This window comes from Pleurodeles waltl, chromosome 8, assembly GCF_031143425.1.
Source record: "Pleurodeles waltl isolate 20211129_DDA chromosome 8, aPleWal1.hap1.20221129, whole genome shotgun sequence".
Taxonomy (NCBI): domain Eukaryota; kingdom Metazoa; phylum Chordata; class Amphibia; order Caudata; family Salamandridae; genus Pleurodeles; species Pleurodeles waltl.
The window spans coordinates 988,026,958-988,040,509 of record NC_090447.1 but is presented as its reverse complement, the minus strand read 5'-3'; the positions used below and the strand labels follow the sequence as shown (position 1 = coordinate 988,040,509).

General features: G+C 41.8%; 1 protein-coding gene across 17 annotated transcripts in view; it reads right to left on the bottom strand.

The window, feature by feature from the left end:
• MYCBP2 (MYC binding protein 2) overlaps positions 1 to 13,552 on the bottom strand; it is a 1,769,078-nt gene that overhangs the window by 624,507 nt on the left and 1,131,019 nt on the right. For 8 of the 17 annotated variants that reach the window (XM_069205243.1, XM_069205245.1, XM_069205235.1 and 5 more), the window contains one exon: positions 11,987 to 12,061. The exons of the other annotated variants lie outside the window; for them this stretch is intronic. In XM_069205243.1, coding sequence (XP_069061344.1) covers positions 11,987 to 12,061 — 75 coding nt within the window. The remainder of the gene's footprint in view (positions 1 to 11,986; positions 12,062 to 13,552) is intronic. 17 annotated transcript variants of the gene reach the window in all.

Below are 13,552 nucleotides of genomic sequence, written 5' to 3'. Positions count from 1 at the left end.
CGCTTTCTCGCTGAACTGGTGTGAGCCATTGAAAGGCAGAAAGGCATATCCTTGATCGAGAACCTGTACATTGGCAAAGAATCCTGCAGTGTATCCACACGTAGTGGGAAGAACACCACACTAGTGCCAACTGCCCTTCCCAGACAATCAGTAGAATGACCGCCAGCACAAATCACATATTTGCCCACATCTTAACAATCCTGAATGGTTTCAGTGAGTGATACTCGAAGGTCTTCTGGGATCGTTGGCAAGATCTCACTACCCATGTCCCAGATTGCAGGTGTACATCTGCCTTAATCTCAATGGAGGGCAGCTGCAGGTCCAAGACTTCAGCTGCACGTCAAATACCCACTGCAAATGAGGGCGCACTCTCTTCCTCTGGAGGGCCAAATGGTGAGTTTATTCATGCATCAGGGGAACTATCAAGCCCACTGGCCTCTGGTAAGTCCCTGTAAAAAATATCATCACCAACACTTGGGAGGTAAATCATCCCCTTCCCCACCATCATCATCTCTGGATGGTGTTAAACTCTCATTAGAATTGAAGCTAAAAAGATAATGGAGCCTCTGAGGGCACATCCACTATAGAAGTGGAATAGGATTGGAATCAGGCTGTAGGGTGACTAGATGCACTTCAGTTATTTCGCAGCACAACATCTGTCGAGATTGGTGTAAAGTTGCTCCAGGTTCAAACATTGGATTTAGCACTGGATCCTCCACCAGTGATGTAGGTACTGGAGTTGATGAGGAAGAATCTGATGCAGACAGTGGAGTTGAGGTGGACACATGTAAAGGAGCCCATGATGCATACAAAGGGGTTAGACGGAGTGGAGGATGGATCCACTGACACTGAATGACTGCCCTGTGAATATTTGGGGCCTGAAAGCACATCAGAAGTCTGAAGAGTGCCAAAAATATTCTCCTTAAAAGCTTCAGCATGTTACAACGTCACAGCTGGGCAGGGGTGTTCAAGACCAACTGCAGGGTTGGCTCTGCTCCAGTAGAACCAGAAAGAGACCAACTGACACTGTAACAATCTCATACCTTATCTTTAAATATAGAGTGGTAGGATGGGTCAAGACTATTCTTGTATTCTTGTGTTTATGTTTGGACTTCAACTTACTTGAGGATTTGGATCGCGAAGCAGAGGTTTTAAGGGAGCAGCCTCGGGTGGGGGTCCGTAACCTCGACTTGGAGCTGAAGATGGTCTTAGCTGAAGCCTGCAGCTTCTTCTTGTGTTTGATAATATACAGCTTTGCGTCCTGGTACTGGATCACCTGTGGGTGCCTGAAAGTGCAGTTGATTCATGAATGAATCATTCCCTGGGCTTAAACACCAGATACACACTTTGTGCAACTCCGTGACAGATATCTGTTTTTGGTATTGTTTGAAACCTGTACTTTTAGAAGGGGTTATTGGTTAGATGTCATCAGATGACTGTAGAATTTTGGAACAGAGCTCCACATCCGTATCAGAAGATGTGGAAAGAAAGAAACTGTCATCAGCATGCAGGGGTAGTGCTTATATGTAGCTCTGCTCCTTGATTTATGAGGTGGTATTGGACCAGTACTGAGGAGCACAGCGCCACCTAGCACTGCACAGGAGCACTGTTGAACAGTTTCTCGATCCAGTTAGGCACCTGGGGAATATTCTAAAGGTATAGAGTCTGTGGTTAGTGTCCACCAGAAACAAACAGTGCTGAAAGCTCTCCTACTTTGCTCACTAATAAAGAGTGTTAAGTTGAAGGAACACATAGGAACTGGCTAACAGGAGGGACCCATAATGAACATCAGCACCAAATTCAGGTCCCAAGTTGGATTTCTCAAGGGATAAAATGAATAAATCTTGTATCCACTTTGGAAATCAGTACACAATGGGCAGCTTAAAACAGAAAGCTATTTTCGGTGGAGTAAATGCAAACTGGTTTAATGTACTAATGCTTACACCTTTAGGTTCTAGGGCTATTGCAAACTAAAGGATGGTAGTAACAAACTTCTCAGGGGTTTAGTAATTTAATTGTACACCACTTTGTAAGACATTTCCCATCTGCTGAAGCAGGAAGATTTTGTGGATGGTCTTCTGGCTGTCAAAGGGATCTCCAAATGCGGAGAGTAAGAGTCTTGAGGCAGTCCTTTATGTTCCAGTCATGCAGACTCCGGGTGTTCAGGACCAGTCTAGTTCCATAATATACTCTGCTCTCATTAGTTGCAAAGACAGAGCTATGTGGACATCCATTGGACCAGGGCATGACCCAGTCTGGGGCAATGAGCTACTTCTGATTTTCTGAACCATCTCTGGAATCAGGTTGATGGGAAAAAAATGTTTAGTGAAGGTTAAATGATCACCCTCAACACACACATCCCCAGACACCATATTTGAATGGGTTCAGAGTAGCAAAAGAACGGGAAACTTGATGTAATGAGTTGTGTCCAGATTGACTTTGTAATAAGGTAGGTAAAAAGTACCAACAAGGGATTTATTTCGAGACAATGTTTTAAAAAAGCACATCTTAATATTAAGTTATGCCTGTAAGTGACATCTCAAACAAATTGGTTATTCAATATATATAGCATGGTGTAAAGAGGAAAACACCAATCATGTAGGCATATGTATGTGTTTTCAAATTTGTAGTAGAATCAAACACATTCAAAGATTTGAAAGAGTATTCAAAAGAATAATATAGGGGTTCAGAACATCTGATGCTACATTTTGACAGTTTCAAGGTTTTACTTGACATATGCCAACTTAACCTGGCTCTTTATATTATATAACAAAATGAGATACTGTGCAAAGAGTCCAGGGGTTCCCTTACTTGTGGACAGGGGCTTGCTCTAGCAATCTCAAAGTGCTGTTTTAGGGAGTAGTGTGATCGAGCAGCCTTGACGAAGAGTGTTAGACATTTACCACAAGCACACAGTCAATAAATGAGACACACACGACTCAAGAAGGAGAGCCACACCAAATTAAAAAGATAACAAGTATCCTTATATATGTTTAGGCATCCAAATCAAAACAATCAGGTAAGTACGTTTTGCAAGTGAAATACTTTCAGGTTTCAAAAGTTGACACTTTTTAGAAGTGGCAATGTTATCCTAAGGAGGAAAAACAAGTATTGCATACAGATATAGTACAGCGACTTGAGACCAGTCTCCTGGACTTAAGGTAGGTATGGGGCAAGGTCCAAGGCCACACCAACGGGTCACACCGGATGGCGCTGGGGCAACAGGGTGCAGTACAGCGTTAGGTGCCCAATGTTAGTCTATGGGGATACGTCCAGTCACAAATAGGCTACCAGTTTGGATTGGGAGGCATGAAGGGCTGAACCAAAAAGTGAGCTCAGCTCTTATGATGCTCGGGGACATGGGGACACCTTAGGTTCTCTTCTCCATTGGCCAGGGGTAACAGGCGCAGATTGACTTTGTAACAGGCGCAGAGGTGTCCTGAGGCATTGAGTTTTCTCCACTGGGAGCACTCACAGGTGAGGGGCCTGCGGGCAGAGGCTGCTGGCAGTGTCAGTCAGTCCACAGTGGGCACGTCCAAGGTGGGCTTTGTCTCTGGAGGGCTGGGGGACAAGGCTGGCACCGTTGGGCCACTTCAACACATGCTAGGCGGCACAGGTGCAGTGGTGTTTTCAGGTGTCGGTTTGCAGCGCTCCGGAGTCCACGCGGTTCTCTTGGGGTGCCAACAAGATGTAAGGCAGCGGCTCAGCTGCTCCACAGGAGTTCCTGGGTCTTTATTGAAGGCAGGCAGTCCTCCCAGGCTGTTGGAAGCACAGCAACTTGAAGGATGAGATGATTTTGGCACAATTCAATGGGAGTAGCAGACAGGCCGTCAAAGCTGGGCCTAGTCAGGGGCTTCTGCCTCAGTCTTAGCGGCTCTTGGTGTCCTTTCTCATATGTCAGCAGGAATCTGATTTCCTGGTGCCAGGGTCTCGCCTAAACACTGATTTTAGGGGCATTAGGGGAGTGGAGGTTAGTAGCCAGAGGGCTACTTACTCCTGGGGTCACTATGGCCCCTATATGACCATTTCCTGAGGGAAGTGGGTAAAACTCTGTTCTAGAGGTCCTATGTCCTCTATCATTAAGATGGCAGACCTTTTAAAGTTGTGTCCACATCTGACAATTTACCATAGGGGTGGGACTGGTCTGAGAAGTGGGCACGACTCTCTGACTACTAATTTTCCCACCTGTGTAGGTGCCAGATGGGCGCTGGAAAAGGAGGGTTGGCATCTCTCCTTTGAAAGGAGACAGATCTGCATACAAACGGCGGTGGGCTTCTTTGAAGGCCCCTCACTTGCACTTCAGATTTGCAGGTCATCCTGTTCAGTGGGTGTGTAAACAATCTCCAAGAGCAGGTTTTGTTCCTGATCAACCAAGAGCAAAGGCTCTCACCCCTGGGGCTCATGTTTGGTAGTGGCAGGCTGGCTAAAAACTAATCAGTCAGCACACCAGTAGTTAGTAGGTTTTCAGAAGCACCTCTGATGTGCCCTCTGGGTGCATGTATTTATAAATCCATCACTGGAATAAGTGAGGGTTTATTAATACGAGAAGTTTGATACCAAATATCCCTATTTTCCATGAAGCCATCATGTAGCTAGGGAACCCATATTGACCTGTGTCCAGCACATGTGCCGAAAAATGGCCTCTCTGTTCACTCACTGTGTCTGAGAATCGACAAAGACATAGCAGGGGCATATCTGCACTTGCTGATTTGCCCTCAGATGTAATATAATACACCCTGCCCAAGGGCTGCAAGGCCTGCTGTAGGGGTGACTTACATATATTGCATCCAGTGTTGGGGGACAGGGCACAGAGACTGTTTGTCATGTTGTTTTCATTTTTAGTTGCACCAAAACATGCACCATGCAATTGCAGTCTGGATGTGCTAGGTGAGGGGTATCGGAGGGTGGCAAAATACATGCTGCAGGATCCTCTTTAGTATCCATGCCCTAGGTACCAGGGATACCATTTACTAGGTACTTACGGGGGAGAGGGGTCAAAGGTAATCCCAATTCGGGAACAATTTCACAGTTTTAGAGAAAACGATCTGGCACTGGGGACCGAGTTAGCATGAATCCAGTACACCTTCAGTCAAAATTGTATAGTTTAACAGGAACAAATGGGGGTGATCATGTGAAAAAAAGGGGCACCTTTCTAAAGTGGTCCAGCAAGAGGAGCACGTAACGTTTAACAAAATTAATGAAGCATGAGCTTTCAATGTGACAGTATGTGAAGTAACTACAATTCAATGAGACCACCACATGGGCTAATTGCCCAAGCATGCTGAGCAGAAATATTCATCTATGGCACGAAGCAATAAAAGCCTGGCTTCTTCTTGCTAGAGCCCTCCCAATGTTTTCGGTGTCTGTAAAGAGACACTATTTTTCCACTCATGAGTAGATTAAAGCTTTCAGCGCTAATCATATTACTATCAACTCTAACAAATGTGTATGTAGTTTCCCATGATGTTGCTCAGATGTACTCTGCAAAGCAGGAGCTTTGTATCCAGCACTTTTGTAACTTCGAACTTCAATGCTTTGAATATCTCAGCTCTCGGGCAATAGAGATTCCCACCACTGTAAACTGACGGCCAAAAGAATCCTCACTGTGACATCTTCCCACTGCAGGTAATGTTTTTAATGCTGAAGACTCCTTTTCAGCAGAACGTGAGGTCATATGAAAATACAGGAGTAAATTGGGTCCAAAAGTCTCAGCACTAAAAAGACAACCTGCACAGATCAGGTCAAGAAGTGGGAAATCATCTAAAGAATGTTTTGTACTTTCGTATTGAGTGATAATGGCAATTATTCCATAAAATCCAAACATAGGCACATAACCTGAGTAATTTGAAAATTTACTGGGGGTGATTTGCTCTCTTTGATTGAAAAGCCCAAATAGTGAAAAATGGTGATTGTCTAAAGCAATGATCTGATGTCATATGAGATTTACTGATTTTGACCAAATAAGCTTTCAGGTGTGTATTCCTGGTCACTGTAGGTGGGCTACTACCACAATCTCAAACATAAATCGGTGGTTAGTGAAATGCTCTCTTCCTTTACTATGATCTGTATGGAAATAAGCAAGTTACAAGACAGGAGAAACCAACCACTCCTGTCCCTTAAGTGTTTGAAGAAACTGCTTCAGGATTACTTTGCTGAATGCTTCCTCAGTTTTGTATGCAAGTTTTCCCTTCCTGGCAAATAAAAAGCTTTCACTCTTTTGGTAATAGCGCACAATCAATGCTTCTTTCTGTTAAAGAGACTCCAACTCCTTCACCAAAATGTTTGCACTGGTGAAGTAGCAGGAACAAGAATACCTCAATTTGCGATCTGAAAGACTTACAGGTCTAAGATTATATACTGACACTCAGGATAGAAGGCTGACACGAGCACCAACAGTTCAGTTGTGGCACTTCCATATTAGGTAGTTGTACAAATACTGCTATGCAGGGGGTTGGATTTGCCACTTCACATTGTTGCTTGAGTGATTACACCTTATGCAGCCCTTAATAATAGTATTGCCATTTTCTGATCTGAGATGCCAATCTCAGAAGCTTAGAAACAGCACTGCCCTGCTTGTACTCTCTAGCAAAGTTTAATGTGTAGCTATCAAACAGTCTTTTAATGTCAAACACCATTATCAATTACCTTTGTCTATATTCAGTGGGTAAACCTGTGAAATACATTCAAAAGCAACTACAGAGCACAATTTTCAACCCTATGAAATGCCCCTCTTATCATGCTAGTGAACTGTGCCCACAAACGCTCTAGGAGGTTTGACGTGGCAAGTTTTGTCATTTCTCATTAAGTGTGGGAGTTCCTTACCATGAGAGATATAACATTTTGCGTTCTTACTGTAAAACTGCCGGAACTGAAAACCTTTTTTTCTCCCGCTGTGTCAAGGCACTTCGATTTTCTACTCGGAGACCGGGAAAAGCCTCATCTTTATTGCGTTCCAACTAGACTTTTCAGAGTGCGGGCTAAGGAGAGGAAATTTTCTGCAGAAAAAGCTGGTCTGTGCTTTATAGCCACCTACTTGGATACGGACACAGTCGAAAAGGGCTTCTCTGAAACAGCTCAGAATGAACGTATATAAATTCACTGGAGGGGTGAATATGATCTATATTCTGTTTCTCTGCCAATATCTCAGTGAACGCGTTTGAAAAGTTGCTCGGAATATAAAGGCACCTCTAACACCTCCATGGACTTCCTGTTTATTGAGGTAAAAGAAGTGTATTCCTATGACTGGAGTTAACCCCAGGAATGTCACCTCGTGTATGTATCCAAACTCCTCATGGTCTGGAAAGATGCTTGCATCTGAACATCTCAGCAGGCTCTGTGTCTCACTCTCATAATACTTGTCCTCACTTGAGAATTGCTCAGAGATGCCCAACACTTCATATTTAGAGCCTAGATAATGATGGAACCAAAAGACGGCTTCTCATCGTTTGTCTTTTTTGATGCTCTGCACTTTTCCCCTCAAAAGATAACTGACAAAACACCTTTTTGCCCCTTTGAAAACCTTATCTGTTACTAGTGCATGTTATGGCTCAGACAATGGTGGTTAGACTCTTGGAAAGTCTGAACTAGATCAGGAAAGTATTTGGGAAGGCTGAAGGGCTTACATGAGACTGCAAACATTCCAGAGTAGGCAGTGGTTCTGAGTCGGATTAAATGTGCTCACTGGATTTTACAGAGGAAGGAGGAATATAATCTCATGCCCTGCACCAGGAGAGGACTTCCTATTGACTACGGAACTGCACCATTCTTACAGAGTCTTTATGAACTGCCATACAAATCACAGCATTGTTCTCTTTTAAAGCTTAATGCTACATAGGTGAGCATGACTCAAACACATCTCATGGTTATTACCAAGGCACCATAATTTCAGTTTGCAGTATAGGAATATCAACACTAGCATATTTCAAGATAGGCTGTAGAAAACACCAAGAAAGGTTCATAGTAGAAATGATATGTACCAAACCATAATAGGATGTTGGGCCTGTCAGATTACTTACCGAAGCCTTTTGAACATTACTTTCTCCTTCCTATCATTAAACTCTGGCATTCTACTTGTTAGCTACTATTCTATTATCTGGCACTACTCCTCGTTCTTGAGCATAGGCATATCTACTCCAAATGGCCTTCATGATGTCTGTGGGGTTTTTAGTCAATCTTTGGAAATGTACAGATTTATCAGAATATTTAGTTTAATGGGGAATCCAGATGAGTTCAGGAGAAGTGGATCAAAGCTTGGTAAACAATGCTAACATTGTTTTGGACCTCAAGAAGACTAACTTTACTACTCAATGCTAGGGGTCAGCCTGAGTTTTTGAAACAAAGCAGGCCCTTGTAGGCAGAGTTAGGGCATTCAATAAAGTTAAGCCATTTAGTCCACTTTAAGAGGCATCAGATTTCTCAGTGTGAATATCCTGTATGTTGCAATAGAAAGCAGTCTTTGAAAGCTCATAGGGACTGAAGAAATAAAGGACAAAACCACCCCTCTCCACTACACTAACAGATTGTTTCTGAGTTCTTTATTTCCACACTGACCACACATCAATGTCCTCTTTTTGTTGTTTGTAGTCCCATTAGTCTGACACTGCAAGGTTTGTAAGTGCCAGGGATGGATTTTAATTGGCTGTCAAAATTATGGTAAGTGTTCTGAAGAGGAATTATAGAACAACATTTATTACATAAAGTTACACAACAAAGGTTAAAATACAGTCTCTAATTCGCTTATAATACAGTCTCTAATTGTAATATTTATTTCTTCATTCTTTCAATATTTGCCGGCAGCTGCACTCAGGGCCTATCTGGAGAACCATTAAGTGAAAATAAGTAAACTCTCCTCTCTTTCAAAATCATTTTCATTACCTCAGTGGCTCTCCAGGGCAATGGAAACACTCAGTTAATAGGTATGAACAGGTGACTTACAGATAACTTATCTGCGGTAATGATTTTTCGGATTGCCACTATCCTAAAGCATTCAGATACATTTACTACTAGCAAAGAGGGATACATAGTTCCAGCTCAGGTTGAACTGCCATGGCATCAGTGTGTTGCACTACACCTCTGTATCAGTTCTGCCTTACCTCTCATACCCAAAGAGGGTAGAAGAAGAATACACAGGCAAGCAAAGCATAGTTTAGAAAAACTGTTAGAAAAAACCTCAACTGCATACTGAGAGACAGGGGAGAAAAAGCAATGAGGAATCTGCAGAATGATGAGGGCATCCATCAAATAATCCATCACAGTGCTCCACTGCTTTGTAGCTAGGGTTGCACTATATAAAACCACATATAAAAAACTTGTTATTCTAATGGATACTTCTTCTCACAGACTCCTCACCAATTTGAATAATTCCTTAGTAGGCTTTAAAGGAGGCAGGTCTGATGAACAACAACGAAAACTGATGGAGGGTGATGAGGCTAAATTTAATTTGCAATCCTAATGGCACTGTTTTGTAAAGGAATTAGTAGAGTTCCAAGTAAAATTCTGATCAATGTCAGCCACCGCTATCTATCTTTGAAGAATGGGTATTCACACTCTACCTCTTGTAAAAAGAGCCAACAGAGTCCCAAGACAGCTCTATGTTGTTGGGGATTAACTGTTCAAACGAACTGTGTATCTGTTACGGTGGTTTGGTGCTGAAAAAGCACTTTACAAGACGAGCTGCACTGAAAAAGTAAAGTTTTCATTCTCAAACATTCCATTTCCGAAAATCATTACCTGAAGCACTGGATGGAAATTACATGGGCTTAGTCTTAGCCAGGTGTTCTTGGGCTACTTGGCTTTCGGGAAGTCTCAAAGGTGAGATTCACCTTTAGGTACTGGGGATCTATGGGGGCAAATCTGTGCTTGTGGGTCACCTCCTTAACCACTGTCAAAAACCAAGGAAAGCTTCTGCCACGCTGCAGAAATCGACTCAAGAAAAACTTAATTCAATGGCATAAAGAGCTTTGGCCTCATTACCTCCAAGCTACGGTGTCAGTCACCATATTGCTCTGAGACTCTGAATCAAGCAGCATAATATCCATGGTAAAAGTCGCCTTGGTCATCACTTCAAACAGAATAAATCATTCAAATGATTTGCCAATAGAACCAGACATTTAACATACTGGGTGGTATCTAGCCCAGTAAAATTCTGGAAGCCAGCTAGGAGGAAGGTGACCAACTAAAGAGAATAAATAATAGCGTGGAAAAAGCTTGGCTAATCTGCTGTGCATAAGTAATTCGAGAGGCTAGTAATTCGAGAGGCTGTAGAGTTCCTCAGGAGTACATTTTATGGCAAGTCAAAACAGTTTGGGTCTTTACATTCAACAAGGGAGCATTGTGAAAAGAGTGCATTTTTGCTATTATTAAAGCCATGCAGGTAACAGCTAAGTGTCTAAAGGGAGACTTAGCCAAAGGCATTGGCACAGCAACATAAAATGGTGTGCGGTGAGCAGCCTTAGAATACTTTAAAGTAATTGCTAAAATGCTGAGGCCATAGACTGGCATGGGTACATCTTAGTTGAGATAGCATCTCAAGAAGGCATAACAAACAATGGAGTATTGGGTAAACCATTAGTAGTGAACACTTTCATAATAACCTCTTGACAAAAATAGTTCTTTCAGGTCAGAAACAGATGGATACCATGACAATGAATGCTGGTGATTCCTTAAGACAGGTGAAGGACAGAGTCAGAAATGGCACTTAACATCAGTGCTTTGGCTCTGGATCCTGAAGCTTAAAGCTGACAAGGGTTTGCATGAGGATTAGTGGATCCTGCTTCTTTTTGGATTCAGAATGAGGATAGAGGGGAAATATTTTGCCACTCTTCCTATCCCAGAACTTTAGGTGGGATAGAGAATCATGACTCATATTTGACTGCCATGAGTTTACACTATTGCCCTTATAGCCTTGTGGTGCATGTGCCATCAAGAGGAACATGTTTTGGGAGTTATGGCTTAACAACAGACACCACACATGCTCATGTCAAGGGAAAGGTCAGTCACTGACATCAGTTGCTGCACTTAATACAGGGTCGGAAACAGGGCTTTGACAGTGATGTTGCACCACAAAAATTTATTTAAAAAACAGAGGAAAAACTTAAGAGACACAAATATAGAACATGAAGCGCTTTAAATCCAAACATCTATAGTGCATGTGGTAAAAAGTTAGCTGGCATCATTGGGCTTATATGAAGCCAATGCAATTACCCCAGTGACATTTTGGCAGCTCATCACAGGACCAGTTGGGGCACCACCAAGCATCCCATTGCTGGACCTGAAAGTGTCTGAACACAGTCTGACACCTAGGGATATTTTGAGTGATGATGAACCTTTGGGAACATGCATCAATTAAAAGGAGTGTTTAAAGAGGAACCTTCAGGGAATCAACTGTGCTAAGGTTAGACTGTAAACAAAAGGCAGAGTCATTTAAAAATTAATTTTGTTTCTATGTTGTTTAAAAATAACTTTCATTATTGGGAGGATGTCATAAATATTACAGCCACATCTGTTTTGTGTGCAACTTGACAAGATAAAGCTCTCTTACCTAACCTTCAGCCTGTTTATGTCCACTGATCCTTCTAGAGAGGAGTGTAGAAGCGATATTAAGACTGCAAATAGGATTTGAATTAAGTACCTTTTCAGCTTTACCTTGTCACTAACCTACAACAACTCTAATTAGAATTCTAACGTTTATAAAATATATAATAATTTAGCCATTTATAGGAAAACACAAAAAGGACATTATGATTTGCATAGGTGATTTACAGACAAAACACTACACATTAGAAGGAACAATTGAATTAAACATATACCAAAATGAAAATGTTTGAACTTTGTGTGCTGCTGTTAAACAGTAGTGGTTCATGTGCTACTAAAACCACAGGGACAAATACGACAGAGTAAAAGGTTCACATAACAGGAGAGCTGAATCCCAACCAAAAGATGATGAAATGATCAGTACAGAAAGAAAGCTATTTCTGAAAGTACTCACCTGGGTAAAAAACACTTTAGAGGTCCTGGAACTTAAGTCCTTATCCCTGACTCCTTGGCTAGCATTAAAGACATTCTGAGCAACAAAGTTTGAGGAAAAAGAAATATCAACGAAGAAATGGAAACAGAGTATATGATGGAGATGTTTCAAATTACAGTGACTTTCCCAAATTACATTTTTTCACTTGTGTTGAATACATTTAATAGCAAACAGAAATAACAGTCAAGGCCTGCTCTATTTTACCACAGGTTAACCAAGCACTATAGCAAAAGTCAAAAGCGCTAAATGGATGTAGTGTGTCATGCCATTTACTGGGCACGAAAGCCAGAGATTTGTTTTACAGCGTACAAAGTTTTGCTTCTGACTGAAAAAGCAACCAAAATGGGGCTTGGTAAAACACGGTATGTCCCAGTGTAAAGACTAGATTTGTGTCATGCAAGGAAAAAGTCTACAGTCAGAAATGTAATTCATTTTCTTTTACAATGATTATGTCAACTTTGAGGTACAGATTAATAAAGGCAGAGAAGCTGATTATTTTGTAATGCAAACTGTAATGATATAAACAGAAACATTTGATAAGGAAAGTTTTATGTTAAGTTGGAAAATAATTTATCACCATCCTCCAATTACAGTCATATTTAAGTGCTTAACACAACATTGACGTTATACATACATCCGAATATTCTTGATAAACCTTTTCCTTAAAGTACACCTATAATATTATAAATAAGTACTTGTGTTAAGTACACTACGTAAAAAAGGAAAAAATGTCAGAAATCTCATCTCCACCCCACCAACAGCACAGCCAACACTGTTCCAGACATTTTCAAACAATGCAGGTTTTGATTTCAATCAAAGCAAACACTTACCTTAGGTATTGCTCTTTTTGGTGGATATGCTATATAACCGCAGACACCCCATCTCTTGAATTCCCCTCCAGGTGCCAGACCGGATGTGGAAGTTTTTCCTGCAATAGCAGGAAATATATAGCACCCTCAACCTCTGTGGCAAATTCATCCCCTCTTCGGGGGTGGCAAGGTGGGGCCAAATAAAGACACCATCCCTGAGTGCATACATTCGTTTTAATAAAAAATATGAAATGTTGGCACCCTCAGAACCGGGGTAACAAACAAAATCTGAATATCAGACAGTGTGCTAAATATTAAATGGGACCTTATAACCCAGTATACATCGACTGTATCCACCACAATGAGCATTACCGAAGCTAAGTAACTTAACTTAGTATCTGTTAGATGACGACATCTAACAGATACTTTTGAACAGAAAACCAAGCAGTACCATCCAAACAATGGTAGGTCTGAGGAGTGCAATGGACACCAGGAAGCCATGCAGAACTGAGTAAGCAAAATGACCCGCCACCCCAAAGTCTTAATGATTGATACCACAGTGCCTGGTGAACATATGAGCAGATGCCCAAGTATCAACCTGGCACATGTCCAGCACAAGAATACCTCTAGTCAAATCTTTAGTGCAGCCTTGGCTCTGGCAGAATAAGCCTGAAAGCAGACATAAGTCTCCTCCTTGTCAAAGGAAGCTCAATCTCAG